We start from the raw sequence: 18,539 nt of genomic DNA on the forward strand, positions 1-18,539 counted from the left end.
TTAATGATAAAATACTTTTAACATACCTCGTTAAAATAAAGTTAAACTTGTATATACCTTAAAAAATAATCTTATCATCAAATCATGATCAATTTTTCTTTTGTCCCCTACAATTTACTAACTTGTAAAAAATAATCACAATGATTTATAAGATAAATGATTCATTAATAATTTGGCCTAATGGGTTAATATGATGACTCGTTATTCCATCACCTAGTATAAGCCAGGCTGGTGGAAAAAAGTAAAAAAAATAAAAAGGTTATATTAAACCATGCCAGTCTTCTAACTCATGATCCGGACCTTTGATCAATTGTTGTGACTAAGGATAAATTGAAGTTTTTTTTTGATATTTTTTTGAAAAAAACATATTTAACAAGCATTTATAAAGTGGATATAATATTTAATTTTCATTAACAATGGATAAACTAGGGAGTGATATTGTCTTATATTCATTATACTTTATGTATAATTGATAAAATAAAATAAAAAAACAAAAAATGGTTTTCCTAGATTCCTAGTTGTAAGACCTAGCCTAGCATGGAAAGCTAATATGATGACTTGCGATCTTGAGACCTGGTATAAGTGGAGTTGGTGAAAATATATATATATTTTTTATTGAAATAACATTATTTCTAGTTTTTTTTTTTTAAAAAATATTAAGTTGAAGTAGGTCAGCCTTGTAATTTACGACTTGAACTTTAGATTAACTCTTATAATCACAAGCAAACTATGGTTTGTTTAGATATTTTTAATAAAAACATCTAACTAGGATGAGTAAAATGGTTATAATATTTAACTATCATTAACAATAGATAACCCAAAGAGTGATATTGTCTTATATTTATTATACTTTATGCAATTTTGATAAAATAAAAAAAGTTAGAGATAGGAGTGACAATAGAATAATTAATATTTTGAAATTAAATAAAGTTTTTTTCAAAAAAAAATATCAACACAAACCAACTAAGGAGGAGAATTCGTTGCTCCTCACCTCATAAAACACTTGAGCAATGCTCTTTGATTTTTTCTTGAGATTTTTTTAAATTTATTATTTAATATTAATTTTTTTTATCTCAGTCTTGCGATCCATGTTGAGACTCAATATTCTCGCACAATTCACTTTAACAATGCTTTTTTTTAGGTTTAGTATTTTTTTTTGAAAATTTCATATTTAACATCGAGTTTACTTATCTTAATTTTATAACTTAGATCACAAGTTTGGTATGTTAATTTGAATTTTCCTTCTATTTTTCCAGTGAAAGGTTTTTTCCTCAATCTTATCCCTCACTGTATGGTTGATTTGGAATGAAACATATATATTTTTTATTCACTTTTTATGAGGTTATCGTAGTTTCATTACATAAGTTACAAGTTTAATAGGCTAATTTGACTCTTTTTTTAATTGATATTTTTTTTTAATTTTATCATTTAACATTGAGTTGACTGGGAACTGGGCCTCATAATTTGTTTTATTTTCTTTATACAGGGTTATCTTAGTTACATGATCCAAATTATCGGTTTAGCATGTCAATCTAAGTTGTCTTTAATTGTTTGTTTTTTGTGTTTTTTTAATTATATAATTTTTTTAGTTTTTATTCTTCAATATTGTGTTGATTATGAATTAAGTTTTATGATTTACTTTGATTTGCTTTATGTGGGGTTAACTTAGTCTCATGATCTAAGTTATAGATTTAACAAATTAACCTAGATAGACCTGAGTCGATCAGATATGTTTCTGTCTTAATATTTTTTTTAAAATTTCATCTTGATTTTTTTTAGTAAAACTATATTTTTTAGACTTGTGAAGTTGATCGGATTATGCCAAGTCAATCCTTTCATGATTTAACATTTTTTTCTAATAAAAAACACATTATCAATAATTCAATATTTTTTAATGTCAAGAAAAAAATGTTATGATCAGTAGTATAGTACGACCCAGTGATATTGCTTTTTTAAAACAAAAGGCTCTTGTTGGAGTGATTATTGTTGATTTGTTTCATGGTTATCAAATATGGTCCAAGATATGGTGTATATTTATATTCAAACCAACTTATAGATTACTGAGTCAATTTCAAAATGATGTTGTTCTAGAAAAAAAATCATTGGAATTAACATAAGAGGTCTCTCTCAAGCTCTATTAGTTGACTATTTGGCCACCTAAGTTTAGTCAAGTAAATGTTTGAAACTATTAAAAGAAATCAATTTAGACTAGACTCTATATTTTTTTTTAAATTGATGTGATTATTTGAACTAGTTTACGTGTAATTTAATTAATCTCACAACTTAACTTATAAATCTCTAATAATCTTGAAGTTTATAAAATTCAAATTGATAATCTCTGAAAAATAAATCCGGGAACTAACTAGTCAAGTTACACATCATGTTAATACCAGATTTAACATCCATGGCTTGTATTAAATCACATTTCTATTGCAATTTGAACCAACCAAGTACTGTCTATTTGTTTGAAATAATAATAAAAAATATATTTTTAGGTTAAAAGTGAATGGTGCCAATGTTAACGAGGCTAACAGAGCAGGAATTTTTTACGGGTTGCTTGGAAATAGAATAATACTCTAATTTTTTGAAAAGTTGGAGCCAAGAAAGGAAAACTGGGATATTTTATTCAAATATAATTTTTCTTCGTCCAAAAAACTGAAAATATTCCGAGTTTGAAAAGCATATTTTATAATTTTTTCACATTTTTTTTACAAGTTTTCACTGTTTTTTCTTATGAAAAAAATAAACAATGCAATTTTTTTTATATTTTATACACAGACATTTTTAGCAATGCAAAACATTAATTGTTTTTTCTATTTTTTATATTTCATACTTGGTTGGAGTCATGAATTTATTTTTATTATAAATTTAATATAAATATCTATTTTTTAATTAACAAGTATAATTTTTTCATAGTAACTTTTGGTTTAAATAAAAAATTATTATGTTATAATTAAACCATCATAAATTAAAATTTTAAAATATTATTATAGTTTATTATTTCAATTTTTTTTTATGGAAAATAGTTGTAATTTTTATTTTTTCAAAAACATTTCTCTTTATTTTTGGATAGCAAACATATTTTTGAGTTTTTTTTTATTGCAAATGAAAGGGTAATACAAAACTGAAAATGAAATAGAAAAATGGCTATAACCTATAAACAGACTATCAAGCCTCATTTATTTCTTGAATTTTTTTTTTATAACCTATAAAAGAAAAATTGGTATTTCTAAAACTACTTTTTAAATTTTTTAATATTTTTTCATTAAAATTATTGGTTAATAAAAAAATTTATAGTTAGAGAAAATTTTTATATAGTTTTCATAAAAATATATATATTTTTTAATTTTAGGTGGAATATATTTTCTAAAAGTTGTGAAAAATTTAAAAATATCATATTATTTATTTATTATATCAAATTTAATTGTTGATTTTTTGATTGCTATATATTTTATTTTGAATCCTTTATTTATTTATTTTTCAATTTCATTCCTTAAATTTTAATTTTTTTATTTACTTTTATCCTTATTTATTTAATTATTATTTATTTTTCTCTTTATTTATAATTTGTTTCTCTATAGTTTGGTCTCTATTTTTCTGATTGCTATTTATTTTATATGAAATAATTTATAAAATTAATTTTTTTTAATTTTTTAATTTTTTAACTTTTTTATCTATCAAAGTTAGTCTTATTTCTTTTGATTATTATTTATTTTATTTAAAATAATTTATAAAATTAATTTTTTAATTTAATTTTTTTAACTTTATTATATGACAAATTTGGTCCTTATTTTTTAATAAATTTTAAAAAAATTAAAAAAATATTTTAATATATATTTTAATAAAAAATAGCTTGAAAAAAAACAACTATCACAATTATCACATGTAAAGAACAATCATATGTTACTCTATAATAATATTAAGGTAATGTTTAATGTTATAGTAGTTTTTTTAATATTTTTTACTTGATTTTAATATATTAAAATAATTTAAAAATATAAAAAAATTAATTTAAATAAAAAATTCAAAATATTCGAAGAAAAAAAAAATCTGCCCAACTCCTCCACAACGTCGCATGAAGTCACAGTAATTAGCCCCTTTTCTGTACAAGTCCCACGCGCTCCGGCTCAGTACGGCAATCGTATTGCCGCATCCAAAGTCCAACCCACTTATCTCACATGCCCATCCATTCCCCAAATCTCCCATCTCATGTGCCCTTTACCTAAAGATCCCACACTCCTCATCCCAATTAAGCCAGCGCGTGTAGCGCCTCTTTTCACTTTCTCCTCCTCCCTGAAACACCCGAATTAAAACTCTCTTCTCCTATTCATCCCCATTTCGCATTTCGCTCTCCAAACCCTAACAAAAAAAAAGAAGAAGCCTAATCGGATCAAAATCCCTGATAATCACAATGGATGCCCAAGACAACAGCCTATACGAAACAGCGTCGCAGCCAGACACAGCAACAGACGCCTACACCTTCCTTGAATTCAACACACAAGGCGAATCCGATTTTGACTACCCCGAATTCCGCTCTCCGGTGAACTGGCCCACTCCTTCAGACTCGCTTGCCGCCGCATCCTCCTCCGTAGACCCTACCTCATCCGACCACCGTGCCGCCGCTTCCAATTCCGATCACCACTCTGATTCACCTGCTGCGTCAAAATCTGCTGCGCGGGGAGGAGCGAATAGTGGGACCCAGGGGGTGGTGGAGGGGTTAGTGGCGAGTATGGGAGGGTTGAATTTTGAAGAGACGGGAGATGATGATGGGTATGATTTTGGGAAAGGAGATTTTACGGAGCACGCGTGTAGGTACTGTGGGGTTTCGAATCCTGCGTGTGTAGTAAGGTGTAATGTGCCGTCCTGTAGAAAGTGGTTTTGTAATTCGAGAGGGAATACCTCTGGTTCGCATATTGTTAATCATCTGGTGAGTGTGGTTTGTGCGTTTCTTTTGTTTGATTTTCGTGTGGTTCTATTTTTTTATTCTTGGGATTGAAATTGGAGTGACTACTGATTAGGCTGTAGCTTGTAGAACATGTTATTCTTGAATATAAAGGATGCTAAGAATGAAAATATGAGCTCTCAGAGTGAGTTAAACTTTAAATTTGGCTCCATTTAGTTTTGTGCGGTTTTTTTGTTTTGAATTCGGGCAATTTATTTGGACTTTTTTTATGGGGGAGGGGGGATTTTGGCCAAGTAGGGAAGTGCTGAATCGCATTGGGTTTTGCTCTTTTTAGAATTTAATTGAAATTGAAGTGATTAGTTTTTAATAAATGTTGAGCTGTTAAAGAAAATCCATTATATGGAAATATGTGAAGAATGGAAATGCAAGATGCTAGGATTGAAGAGTTTCAGGTTGCTTTGGTCTTTCCTTACGAGGGGTCCAGTAATTAGGTAATCTCACTTTACTTAGACTTAAAAATATGCGAAAGGGCAATGGTGTGACACAAAAATGTTATTTTATTTGACAACTGCAGCTAAATGTTAATACCCTGAATCATGACTGGAGATTTAAACTCAACTGAATATATTTTAGAAGTCTTAAGGAAGCTAGTAATGTTGCATTGGTTTTGGTTTTGGTTTCTAGATCATGATGACCATCACACTTGGGATTCTAATTTTGCAAATGTCCTATAGCATTTTAGTGCCGTACTTCAGAATGTATTTGTCACCCCATGCTATGTATTTTCACTGTCTGCAAAATTGAATCCGAACAATTAAATTTGCCATTCCCTATTTCCTGTCAGCTTCTTAGTTGAATTTAGTATGGAGGCAATTTTTAACATTGCTTTTGAATTGAGTTTTATTTTATTGGAACTTCTTTTAGGTTCGAGCAAAGCATAAAGAGGTCTGTCTCCATAAAGACAGCCCTCTGGGAGAAACAATTCTTGAGTGCTACAACTGTGGTTGCCGAAATGTGTTTCTTCTTGGATTTATATCGGCCAAGACAGAGAGTGTTGTTGTCCTCCTCTGCAGGGAGCCGTGCTTGAATGTTAATGCACTGAAGGACATGAACTGGGACCTGAGCCAGTGGTGCCCTCTAATTGATGATAGGTGTTTTCTACAGTGGCTTGTGAAGGTTGGTAGTTTCCTATTCATCAGTAAAGGGTTCTATTATTTCAAGAACAGCATTATATGTTGTATTTTGCAGATCCCATCTGAACAGGAGCAGTTGAGGGCACGCCAAATTAGTGCTCAACAAATAAATAAAGTGGAAGAACTTTGGAAAACAAATCCTGATGCCACTCTTGAAGATCTTGAGAAGCCTGGTGTTGATGATGAACCTCAGCCTGTAGCATTGAAGTATGAAGATGCATATCAGGTGTCTGCTTTAATGATAGTTGTTAAATTAGGTTTGATATGTAACATGAAATACAATAAGTCAATTATGGCTCTCTGCAGATGAGTTGACAATTTCTTTTTTTGCAGTATCAAAATGTATTTGCTCCACTTATTAAGCTTGAAGCTGACTATGATAAAGTATGCACCTCCTCTTTTCCTAATCCCTTTTAGGTTTTATTGTTCTCACCTTAAAATCCATCTCCGACACTTCAAAAGACTAAGCAGCTTCTTATAATGCTATTTTCCTGTAGATGATGAAAGAGTCTCAAAGCAAGGATAATGTCACTATTCGATGGGATATTGGCCTTAACAAGAAGCGTGTTGCATATTTTGTATTTCCAAAGGTGCTTACTCTTTTGCTTTTGCTCTTTCATTTTTTAATTTTTATTGCCAATTGCGACATCTTCTCCCTTCTATTTCTCCTAGTTGTTTAGAAATGTTGAGCATGGTGTAATGTATTACTTACCTGCTTGTTTAGAAACACGGGTCTGAGTTTAGTTTATTACTCTCTTTTCTTTTTCTGCCTTGTGCTGCTTGATTTCTGTTGTTTGCATGCTTCTATCTGTATTGTCATTTTAAGGAAGTTGAACTGCTGATTTTATAGGAGGACAATGAGTTGCGCCTTGTACCTGGTGATGAGTTGCGACTGCGCTATTCTGGAGATGCAGCTCATCCAGCATGGCAATCAGTTGGGCACGTGGTATGCAGCTCTCTTCTGATATCAATTCTTGAAGTTTTAATTATTTTCAATTTAATCTGGTATTAATAGGTGATTTACATTCTCAAAGGAAGACAACACATGACTAAATGCTTCTAATGTTGGTATTAAGCTGCTTCTCTATTATTTCAGATCAAGCTAACTGCACAAGAGGAGGTTGCACTCGAGCTTCGCGCTAGTCAGGTAGTTCTGATACTAATGTGCTTGATTTCTCACTTCTGATTTTCTTTAAGTTATGTTGACACTATTGCTTAATGTTGTTATTTGTATGAAGGGAGTTCCTGTTGATATGAGCCATGGTTTTAGTGTTGATTTTGTTTGGAAGAGCACGAGCTTTGATCGGATGCAGGGAGCAATGAAGACTTTTGCAGTGGATGAAACCAGTGTCAGTGGGTAGGTTGGCTGATTCAATTTTGTTTGCGCTTTTTTTATTTACTGTGACACAAGACAATGAGAACTGGATGTGAATCATGTTTTGGTTTATCTCATTTTTTATTTGTCTCTATTTGAAGTAAGGCGGAGATTAGGCATGCTAGTAACATCTTATCATCTTATACAAACTAATGTTACTATTAGTGGGTAGTTATCATTTGCTTGTAATGTGCTACCACTGTGTATTTGTATATTAATACTGAGCTAGCATATCTCCTTGTTTTTCTGTTGTCTTGGTACTGTCTTGTGTATTGAACATGGATTGCCGTTTTTGAACGTCTTTATAATGCTAGTTTCCTTCTTCAGGTATATATACCATCACTTGTTGGGCCATGAGGTTGAGAATCAAACAGTTCGCAGTGCATTGCCTCGCCGTTTTGGTGCACCTGGTCTCCCAGAGCTGAATGCATCACAAGTATGATGCCTTGACTACCCATCCAATTTCCAAGTTTAAACTAGTTGAATTTTAGTGCATCTTGTCTCAAACTAGGATCTTTCTGTTCAGACTAATGATTCCACCACTTGAAAATCTCTGGCTTCAAGGTGTTGTTATGACAAGTCAGTAGTTTCTCAAATGCAGAGAACATAAGCTAATACTTTTGGGGGACATCTCATGGATTGTTGGATATATATTGATTTATGCACTTGAGTGCCATTTTGACATGGTTTTGATTTTTTGTTGCTTCTATTTCTGTTATCTTTTTTCTTTTTTCTTTTTCTTTTTTTTTTTTTTGGGGGGGGAATCTTTCCTTTACTTTCTATCCACCAATTATTCTTGCACTGAAGATGTCTTTATTTGTGACCGGAACAAAAAAGGGTCATTGCCATGAACTGCATCATATTCGATGGTCTGATGCTTGTCCATGTTCTTTTACGGATTGATTTGTTGTGAACTAATCAAAAACTTCCCTGATGGTTTCATGTGGGATAATTATGTGGCTTATGATGAATTCCTTGCTGCAATGTTTTGATCTTAACTTAGCTGAGATTTTTCGGAATATTTGTGCTTCCATATCAGAATGCAAATTGTTGTCTTCATTCCTATTAACTTGTGATTTTTTAAACTATTTTAATGGAATTCCTTATTTAACTGTGTGTTGCTGTAAGTCATCCTAATCTTCCTCCACTTAACAGGTTCTTGCTGTGAAGAATGTCCTCCAGAAGCCTATAAGTTTGATTCAAGGTCCACCTGGAACAGGAAAAACTGTCACTTCTGCCGCCATTGTATATCATATGGCTAAACAGGGACAAGGACAGGCAAGTTCTTTAAAATGCTTACTATCAGCTCATTCAGATACTTGACTGCATGCATGACTCAAGGTACTTCAACTCCTTTAGGTTTTGGTGTGTGCCCCAAGTAATGTAGCTGTAGATCAGCTAGCTGAGAAGATAAGTGCCACCGGCTTAAAGGTGAGATCACAAAGCCCTGCCTAATTACTAATTTCGTATAATTTTTTTCCTGCCACTCTGTTGTCGAGTATAAATTGATTCTTGTCATTTACGCTCACATTTGTTGAGCTTAAGTTTGAAATTTTGTTGTTGTATTTGTAATTAAAATGCTTTGTTAATATGGACAAAAGAAGATTCTCAAGAAAGAGAATAAACCGCCCTCTGAAAGTACAGATATTGAGATCAAACTAGAAAGGCCTTCCAATCTTGGCAAATATTAGTCAAAGACACTCTTCTAGATACCAGTAGCAACAAGCGAGAAATGCTAAGGAAAATTATCCTACCCCACCTTGGCTGCTTTGAGAAGAAGTGACCTTTAATGGTAAAATCCAACGGAGAGCAACACAGCAACAAGCGAGAGATGCTAAGAAAAATTATCTTCACCTTGGCTGCTTTGAGAAGAATTGACCTTTAATGGTAAAATCCAACGGGGAGCGACGTAGCACCTTCAAAAAGATTTTGCTTTCTGTGCCCTCCCAAAATTTAATAATTGGGTCAGCAAATCTGCACTCTATTCAATTACATCTGCCCCTCCAAATACTTGCACATTAAGAAATAGTATTTTAATACTTTGCATATGTCCTGTCGGACTAAACCTAGTTGCTAGGTGAAAATATCCGCAATCAGCTTAGGTTGAAAGGTGTGAAGTCCCTAACTTCGATAGAACTATTTTTTAGGAATCAACATCAAGAATGTAGAATCCATGTTTCCTTCACTGATGAGATCATCTTCAGTCTTGTCCCTGCAGGACTAGAAAAAGTTATAGTGATACATTGAGACCAGGGGCCTTGTCCTTGTCCTTCTTCAAACCTCTTAATCCCATTTTCATCTCAACAAATTGCTGTCTGATACGTGGTTCTCTGACTTACACATTTGGAAATATTTCTTTTTGGGGCTGCATTTTATGATCTTGGAAAGGCAGTGAGGTTTTTATACCATTGGGCCTGTTTCTTCATCTCTGTTAGCGTGGATAAGTCATGGCTAGTCATGTCCTTGAATTTTCTTTTGTTCCCTGATGGATGTTGAAGGCTCAAATTAAATTTTTGAAAAGGAAAACTGGTCCCTAAAAATATTTGCTGTTATTTTCATATTTTTTTCTTATCTTTTTTTGTTCCCTGATGATCTTTAGTTTATGAAGGATTGAATTAATATTTTGAAGAAGAAAACTAGTCCTAGGAATTATTTGCTGATTTTTCATGTTTCTATGGAGTAACATAAAACACTTATTTGCTGATAGTATGTTATACTATCTGGGTGCTCAAATTAAATCTTTTGTAATGCCGGTCATTTAAACTAACAAGTAAATGTATTTTGACATAATTTTGTTTTTCATGGATTGTATTTCCTCAACTAAGGTTGTTAGGCTATGTGCAAAATCAAGGGAAGCTGTTAGTTCTCCTGTTGAGCATCTCACCCTTCACTATCAGGTTTGTCAATTAGTAGAGTCCTGCCTTTCATTTTCCTTTTCTTTTCATGTGTGCACTTCTCAATTTTAGCTTTCCTGTTATAGATTCTAATTACTAGTGACTGGTACAGGTTAGACATCTAGACACTTCAGAGAAAAGTGAACTTCACAAGTTGCAACAGTTGAAAGATGAACAAGGTGTGTCCTTCCTCTTAAATATTTAAAATGGAATTCTTCATTATTAATTACAAGTTGCAAATGAGATGCTCATTTGTGAATTTGATTACCTCAACTTCTGCATAGAGTTGCGCACCCCTACATTTTCATATGCATTCAAAGCATGTGGGATTATATGATTTGGGACCTTGTTGATTTGTCACTCAGTCTTTAGAAGTTTAATGTATTCTTGATAGTCGTAGGAATAACTATATCTGGCTTCTGGATTTGAGACTGGTGCTACTAGAAATTGTACAAATAACTCTTCCCTGACAACATAATTTCTTTTGTACCTGGTGCTGTAGATTTGGTTTTATTCTGGTTGGATGTGCCAGTCTTGATATACAGTTTTACAGTGGACTTCAGAGTGTATCCTAATACTGTTCTCATTCTTTCTTTCTTTCCCCTCTTCTCTGTTCCTATATCAACAGGAGAACTGTCCAGTAGTGATGAGAAAAAATACAAAGCTCTGAAACGAGCAACAGAAAGGGAAATTTCTCAAAGTGCTGATGTCATATGTTGCACTTGTGTTGGTGCTGGAGATCCTCGGTTGGCAAATTTTAGGTTTCGCCAGGTAGAAATGCATCTTATTTTTCTTCTGTTTTTTCTTCTTATCGTTTGTTTTTGCCCTCATCTTTTGTTGCTAAACTATTGGAAACTTACACTCTTTACCTTATTTTAGGTACTTATTGATGAGTCAACTCAGGCGACTGAACCAGAGTGTCTCATTCCTTTGGTACTTGGGGCGAAACAGGTATTCAAGATTTTTGACATGGCCATTTTACTATCAAATGCTTCAGTTCTGATGAGTAGTTATCTGCTAGGTTGTTTTTGTTGGTGACCATTGCCAGCTTGGTCCTGTCATTATGTGCAAGAAAGCTGCTCGTGCTGGGTTAGCCCAGTCTCTCTTTGAACGCCTTGTTTTACTTGGTGTGAAACCAATTAGATTGCAGGTAATGTTATTTCAGTTATCTCTGTGTGTGGTCTGCTCATGTATTTATGGTTAGCACATTTATCCTGCTTGGAATGAAATGGTTGTTAGGAACTGCTCATTATCAATTATAATTTAGTTACTTTGCACTAAATTTCATCTTTCTTTGTATCAAGGCTGATTTAATTTCTTTCATAGGATGCTGCTAAGCTGTTACTTATGTTTTCTTCTTTCATACTCCAGGTTCAATATCGCATGCACCCATCTCTTTCTGAATTTCCATCCAACAGCTTTTATGAAGGCACTCTGCAAAATGGTGTGACTGTCAATGAGAGACAGTCATCAGGCATTGATTTCCCTTGGCCTGTGCCAAATCGTCCAATGTTCTTTTATGTCCAGGTATGATATTTGCATATTGGTTATATTATATTACAATACTTTAAACAAAAAGGATAATTACTTAGCTAGTGCATTTTTTGGGCTGATACAGTCTATAGGAATTGTGTGATATTCCCACCTGAATAGTATCAGAAAGAAATTATGACAATATATTTATTTTAATATGCTAATATTGTTAACTTAAAAGAATTTTCCAGCAAGTTCTTTTAATGCACTACAAATCTCTGGTCTCCTTTTGTGTATATCCTGTTATATTTTTTCAAGGCTATGTTTTGTAACTCGATGGCTGTTCTTTAGATGGGACAAGAAGAGATAAGTGCCAGCGGGACATCCTATCTAAATCGTACGGAGGCTGCAAATGTTGAAAAAATTGTAACTACGTTTTTGAGGAGCGGTGTGGTCCCTAGTCAGGCATGTGTATCTTCTCTTCTTGCTTTCATAGGTGCATTTCTTCTTTGCTTTACAATATTTTGATTTTGTACAACATTTTACAGATTGGAGTGATAACACCTTACGAGGGACAGAGAGCATATATTGTGAATTATATGTCAAGAAACGGTGCCCTTAGGCAGCAACTATACAAGGAAATTGAGGTAATTCATAGCTTCTGTTCTATGGGTCTAGATGCTGTTCAATATGTACTTGCAATTGCTACATGGTTTAGCATTTTTTTTCCAGGTTGCAAGCGTTGATTCATTTCAGGGAAGGGAAAAGGACTACATTATTTTGTCTTGTGTTAGGAGCAATGAACATCAGGTTGGTTCTCTATACCCTCCCAAATTCTATGGATCACAAAACTTATGTGGTTAATTTTAAGGGGTAGGCTGAATGTAGCTGTTCAACTCAGAGCCCGAGCTTTGAATCTTGATCTTGTTTTCTATTTTTTCAAGCCTTTTGGGTTGTGTGCTCATTTATTTATTGCACTCTTTTGTGCATGCTGTATCATCTTATCATGGCTTCAATCCTCATTTGTGCACGTGGACATTTAATGGAGACCATTATCAAATCCATTGTTGGTAATCACATGAATAAAAAAGGCCCTGTCTGGTCACATGAAACTATCAAAATGTGGTATTAGAAGAGAGAATTTGGGTTTGTCCAGTCGTAGGACTATATCAAATTGCGGTCGTAGAAGGGAGAATTTGGGTGTGATGCTATCATTCAGCATTTAACCTTTTCGTTATGTGGTGCTCATCCCGAAGTTGCCCTCTTCCTCCTCCCCGTCACATGTATGCTAGAAGGTAGGGTCCTAGTTCTAACAAGACTCATGTGGAAGCACTTATTTGATGGGTTTGGTGCCATATATCTTTGAGTGGTCGTCAGAACTTGCTTGATAACATATGTGAAATATCCCTTCTGTGTGTGTCAGATTATTGTACTAGACACCCCCCCCCCCCCCCCCAAATTCAATGCTGACAGATACTGGTGTAGTTTTTAGACTTAATTTCCAGCCCATTCTTATTTTGTTCACCATCAAAGGTGTCTCTTGTGGTAGATAAAAAGGTTTTCTTTTATGATCGCGTGCTTGACCACTGTCACTTTCTCTAGGGCATTGGATTTCTTAATGATCCTCGGAGATTGAATGTAGCTCTAACCCGTGCTCGATATGGTATTGTCATCTTGGGAAACCCGAAAGTTCTAAGTAAGCAGCCTTTGTGGAATAGCTTATTAACTCACTACAAGGTATGTCTTCTCTACCTGTTGTGTTATGCTTTTTATGGAACTCTCATTTGCACAACTTTTTGCTATTACTGAAACATTTTTACTCTTTCTGGTTGCTACAATTGTTTCACCAGGAACATGAGTGCTTGGTTGAAGGACCTTTGAATAACTTAAAGCAGAGTATGGTTCAATTTCAAAAGCCCAAAAAGGTACGGGGTTCAACTTTCTAGGAAAGGGCAGCATCATTGACTAAGGATAAATTTGTCCAAGTTTCCATTTTTGTGTTGTTTTTTTAGTCTTTTGTATCATGAAGTGCTTGTCAGGAATAAATACGAACTGATTGTGGTTGGCCATGTTTTCATACAGATTTATAACGATAGGAGGCTTTTCTTTGGTGGTGGACCTGGAATTGTCCCTAATGATAATTTTGGGTCTGTCGCCTCAGCTAGCCCAAATGCTGATAGAAGAAACTCCCGTGCCAGGGGTATGCTACGATTCACTTGGCTAGTTAGAATCCTAGAATTTTTACACAGTGATGGCATCTAAGTTCCATGAGTCCCTGAGGATATGCATACTCAAAAGTAGAATAGGACTGAAGCACACTCATTATTATTCAATCAAGTTCCTCTGCTGTGCTTAAGTTGACTTGTTAGATTGTGTTGTCCCAAATATAGGATCTTATATGCCACCTGCCCCACCCAATGGTACCCACAAGCCTGGTGCTCATCCTGCTGGGTTTCCAATGCCTCGGGTCCCCATTCCACCATTTCATGGTGATCCACCTTCTCAACCATATGCTATTCCGACTCGTGGAGCTGTGCATGGACCAATTGGAGCTGTTCCTCAAGTCCCTCAGCCCGGAAGTCGAGGTTTTGGTGCTGGGCGCGGCAATGCTGGTGCACCTATTGGAAGTCATCTCCCACACCAGCAAGGCACTCAGCAAGGCAATGGGAACATTGGATCTTTCAATTTTTCTTCCCTGGAGAATCCAAATAGCCAGCCATCTGTGGGTAGTGCATTATCTCAGCCTGGATACATTAATAATGTAAGCTATTTTTCTTAACAATTTGATTCATCTATATGATTTTATTGCTATCATAGTATTCTTGTGTCCTGAATGTGTTTGTTGCATAAATAGATTCCAGTTCAGGGATCGAGCCAAACATTTCGTGATGGATTTTCCATGGGGGGTATGTCCCAGGTATTTTCCCGGCTTGTTATCCTTAAAAATTATGTTTTATTGACTTAGTTTGCCTCTCCTTTTTTGTCCCATCTAATTCCTTTTCTGACGGCAATCAACCAGGAGTTCTTGGGTGATGACTTCAAAAGCCAGGGATCGCATGTTCCTTACAATGTTGCTGATTTCTCCACTCAGGTATATAAGCCCTGCAAGAGTAGAGATCATGTTATATGTCCAGTAGTATTTTTTTTTCTTTTTTTCATAGATGGTGCAAATGGACGGAGAATGTGATGTTAGATTTTTTCTTTGGTGGAATATTCAGTTTTTTGTATTTTCAAATGCTTTTCATACTCTGGTCTAGGTTTGCTTTGAATTTATACATGATAATCAAGGGGTTGGCAAAATTTCTCGAGTATATAATGGTAGGCTTTGCTTAGCAGCAAATGAGGCAAAATGAGAAGATTAACTTGTCATTTAACTTCTGTGTTTGAAGTCTTGCTTCAACCAAATATGGTCTTTCCTTTTGCAGTGGTGGTAGAGAATGCACTTCTGTCTTGAGATTTTTTTTGTAATGCAAAATGCTCTGCAGGCATCTCAAAGTGGATATGCTGTGGATTATGTTACACAGGGAGCCCAAGGCGGGTTTCCAGGCAACTTCTTGAATCAGAATTCTCAAGCTAGATTTTCTCGTTTTGGTTCTGGAAATGATTTCATGTCTCAGGTTTGCCTTTTGAAAACATCATGTATTTTTTCTTAATCACCGATAGACTGCTGTTTATCTGAGCCCTGATGAACTTCTGTTTGCAGGATTACATGGCTCATGGATCACAAGGGCTATTCACTCAGGTTGGCTTTAATGATCCCTCACAAGATGATGCATCGCAGAGCCACTTTGGCATAACCACTCCAAACCAACTTCAATCTCAGGTATTTTCTGATACCTGAAGCTCTAGAGATAAAGAAGTGCAAGAGGCAAAACTACCAAAACTGCATGTAGGAAAATTTGGCATCATGTATATGTTTGCATGTTTATCAAATGCTTGCAGCGCTGTGTTAATTTTGCCTCTTCTTTTTTTGTTGCATAATTTTGCAGTTTTTGTTTGTAAGTCGGTTGGTGGTTCTTCCCAGTATATAAAACATAGTTTGGTCAATTTATATGCAGGGCTTGATGAATTCTCTTTACTCTCAGCCCTTTGCCCACTACAACACTCAGCCGGTGAACTTACAGGCTCCACAACAGCAGTCTCAGCAGGGTCAGGGCACCCAAAACCAGAAAATCCATTACAACGGTTGAGAGTGCATGGTAACTTTTTTGTGTGTGGCTATGATGGGTTATGATCTTTGAATTCAGCAACTTGGTTTGTGCCGTCACATGTGCCCTCTGCCAAGAGCGCAGAAGAGTTTGTCGTTCTTTTGAGGTCAGTTTTGGTATACTCCATTAGCCAAAGAATACCTTGGGTGATAAGAATAAAAGATAGTGAGCCATAGCAGAGAGCTATGGGGTGTGTGAGCAGATGTGGGCTGCACATCCGAGGCTGAGAAAGAAAAGGATAAACCCAATTGCCTGTTTAAAGTAGAGTGTTTTGAGAAGGTAAAGTTCCGAAGGAGCATTACATGGCATGCTTTGCTGGAAGGGTGTGGACGTCGTGATGAGGGGTATATATAATACTTGACCTGCAGGGGAGACCCCTATTAATTATACGAAAGCAGTTACCACCACTGAAGAGTTTTTCACATTGACTGGGAAAGTCGCCTGACCCTTTCAGCTCTTCCTGACATGTAATTATACTCTTATAAACAGCAGCTAGATGGTTAGACGATGATATCCGAGGAATTCAATATGTGCAGCCAGCCAGTGATATCTTGCACTTGGCTGGTATGTTTCAAGTGTGGGATTGGTTTTTACATCAAATGGGCTTTGCTTTAAATTCTTGGTACCATGGGGCTTCTGCAAGGTCACAGATCTGTACTCTTTGGAGACAATGAAGTAATATCTAATGAATAGTGGCGATGGTTTCTGCTTGTAATTTGCTTTTATTGGTGGCCATGTTTATGAATGGGAAAACAAAGATGTTTAATGCAATGATAAATCCAGAAAAATAGCGAATCTAGTTGCAAACAATTTGCTAAATACTTCACTAATGGACCTGGTTTCAAAGTTCATCAAGAGGGAAGCCGTGGGAAAAGCTATTGTGCGTCGTCTACTTACGTTCTACCCAAGTGAAGTTTTTGTAGAGGATTATGAGCCCGTAGCCGCTCTTATTTGATAAAAGAAAGTTACCACCGCAGGAACAAAGTTTAAAACTAAATTTTAGCCAGATAAATAGTTTATCTCAATCCATATTTATTAATACACTACATAATAGACTACATTACCATAATAACCATAACCTTTTAGGAGCCCGACGTGTTCTTTTGACACTCCTCTTCATCCGGCGGGATTATGCTGTACACTGCAAAGATATCCCTTCCACCGTCACTCCCATCCTCTTGAATCGGCACCTCTACAACTTTGAAACCCTGACTCGCCAACTCATTTAAGCACTCGCCTGTCCAAAACCTCACCTCGCTCGCCGCCAGAACCCTGGTCTTGTTCCCAGACACCTTCTTCAACGTCCGCCCAAGCGCCGCCACCTCCTCCAGGTCAAAAAACACATCGCTCAGCAGCACGACGTCGAATCGCCTCAACTCTCCTATTCGACTCAGCGACTCCTCCGATCCCCAAACGAGTTCCCTCACCTCGACTCGGTCTTCCAACTCGTTCGCTTCAACGTTCTTTACTAAGCCAGGGAGCAGCGGCGCGATGTCCGTTAGCAAGACTCGACTAGCGCCAAGTAGTGCCGCTGTCAAGCCTGGCAGTCCGGCTCCCGCGCCGAGCTCGATGACGAACTTGTCTCGCAAATCAAACTGAGAAGTCGCGAGCCACCGAGAGAGTAGCAAGGCTGAGTCCCAAATCCATGACCCGGTGAATGCACGACCCGTTAAAGAGTCATACACGTCTCCGAGTTCGTGGATTTTAAGTGTTTGACCGGCTATGTCTATCTCTCTGACGGCCGTGGTTAACAGTCTTTGAAAGCTTTGACAAACTGTCGGTTTCTATAGACAAACCTTTCATTTTATTTTTTAATTTATTTCTCAACTTGCGCGCCTTTTTTTTTTCTTGCTTCCAGATGCAAGGATGGCGCGACATCCAGGTTCACCTAAGAAAAAATTGCCATTTTAAATATAAAAAAATTCTTAATTAATAAAATCCTATTTAAATTATCAAGAGTCTCAATCTACATAGAAAAAAGAATTAATAAAATGAATAAATGATGAGGTCAAATCTTAACCCTATCCAAGAGTTAAATTTAAAATTATGCTGCTCATTTTTATTAAATTGCTTATTTCTCTATTAAAAATCCTTATAAATTAAAAAGATAACAATAAAAAAGTAATACAATAAAATTAAGTGTGCGAAAATAACGAAGAAAGCGCTCCAAAAAAGTAATCCTTCATTTGTTTTCACGCACGACAAGGAATTGCTTGCGAGTGGCAACTCTAACTGGTGGATTTCCACTACTACTATCAACAAATCTCAACAACCATAGCCTGCCCAGAATCTCAGCTAGATTCCACTACCATCTCCAACTAGCATTCAGGGATCCCCGCCACCAACAACCCTCAATGAGCAGCCTTCTTTTGGTTTGATTGACAGCTCCGGCATTTTTGAGCTTTAAAGAAAACTCGTGAAATGCGGTGGCTTTATGACATGTTTGTGTTTTAAAAAAATAATATAAAAAAAATATTATAATTTATAATATTT

The 18,539-nt window shown here is 35.4% G+C and overlaps 2 protein-coding genes across 2 annotated transcripts; one reads left to right on the forward strand and one right to left on the reverse strand.

Annotated features, from left to right (window-relative positions):
* Nucleotides 1–4,085: 4,085 nt before the first annotated feature.
* Nucleotides 4,086–16,758, forward strand: LOC105121627 (regulator of nonsense transcripts 1 homolog). The gene is made up of 29 exons (XM_011020356.1): nt 4,086–4,927; nt 5,828–6,079; nt 6,152–6,322; nt 6,430–6,480; nt 6,594–6,686; nt 6,947–7,042; nt 7,193–7,243; nt 7,335–7,453; nt 7,799–7,907; nt 8,627–8,749; nt 8,831–8,902; nt 10,297–10,368; nt 10,478–10,544; nt 10,994–11,136; nt 11,245–11,316; nt 11,387–11,515; nt 11,737–11,892; nt 12,190–12,303; nt 12,387–12,485; nt 12,571–12,648; nt 13,441–13,575; nt 13,689–13,763; nt 13,921–14,038; nt 14,229–14,599; nt 14,693–14,755; nt 14,858–14,929; nt 15,324–15,455; nt 15,542–15,661; nt 15,897–16,758. Exons 1-29 carry the CDS (start codon nt 4,412–4,414, stop codon nt 16,026–16,028), a joined length of 3,801 nt encoding a protein of 1,266 aa, XP_011018658.1. The 5' UTR covers nt 4,086–4,411; the 3' UTR covers nt 16,029–16,758.
* On the reverse strand, nt 16,048–18,440 carry LOC105121682 (protein N-lysine methyltransferase METTL21A-like). Its single transcript, XM_011020407.1, has 2 exons — nt 18,396–18,440; nt 16,048–17,830 (listed from the first exon to the last, which is right to left on the reverse strand). Exons 1-2 carry the CDS (start codon nt 18,438–18,440, stop codon nt 17,129–17,131), a joined length of 747 nt encoding a protein of 248 aa, XP_011018709.1. The 3' UTR covers nt 16,048–17,128.
* Between the last annotated feature and the right edge of the window lie 99 nt (nt 18,441–18,539).

The sequence above is a fragment of the Populus euphratica genome, unplaced genomic scaffold, assembly GCF_000495115.2.
Source record: "Populus euphratica unplaced genomic scaffold, PopEup_1.0 scaffold25.1, whole genome shotgun sequence".
In the NCBI taxonomy this organism is placed as follows: Eukaryota; Viridiplantae; Streptophyta; class Magnoliopsida; order Malpighiales; family Salicaceae; genus Populus; species Populus euphratica.

Bases quoted from the DNA above. Each gene is read 5' to 3' on its own strand.
- LOC105121682 (XM_011020407.1), bottom strand. From the start codon at position 18,440: ATGCCGGAGCTGTCAATCAAACCAAAAGAAGGCTGCTCATTGAGG. The intron at 17,831-18,395 runs GTTGTTGGTGGC...GTTTGTCTATAG, and splicing joins AAGAAGGCTGCTCATTGAGG to AAACCGACAGTTTGTCAAAG.
- LOC105121627 (XM_011020356.1), top strand. From the start codon at position 4,412: ATGGATGCCCAAGACAACAGCCTATACGAAACAGCGTCGCAGCCAGAC. The intron at 7,454-7,798 runs GTAGGTTGGCTG...TTCCTTCTTCAG, and splicing joins GATGAAACCAGTGTCAGTGG to GTATATATACCATCACTTGT. The intron at 7,908-8,626 runs GTATGATGCCTT...TCCACTTAACAG, and splicing joins CAGAGCTGAATGCATCACAA to GTTCTTGCTGTGAAGAATGT.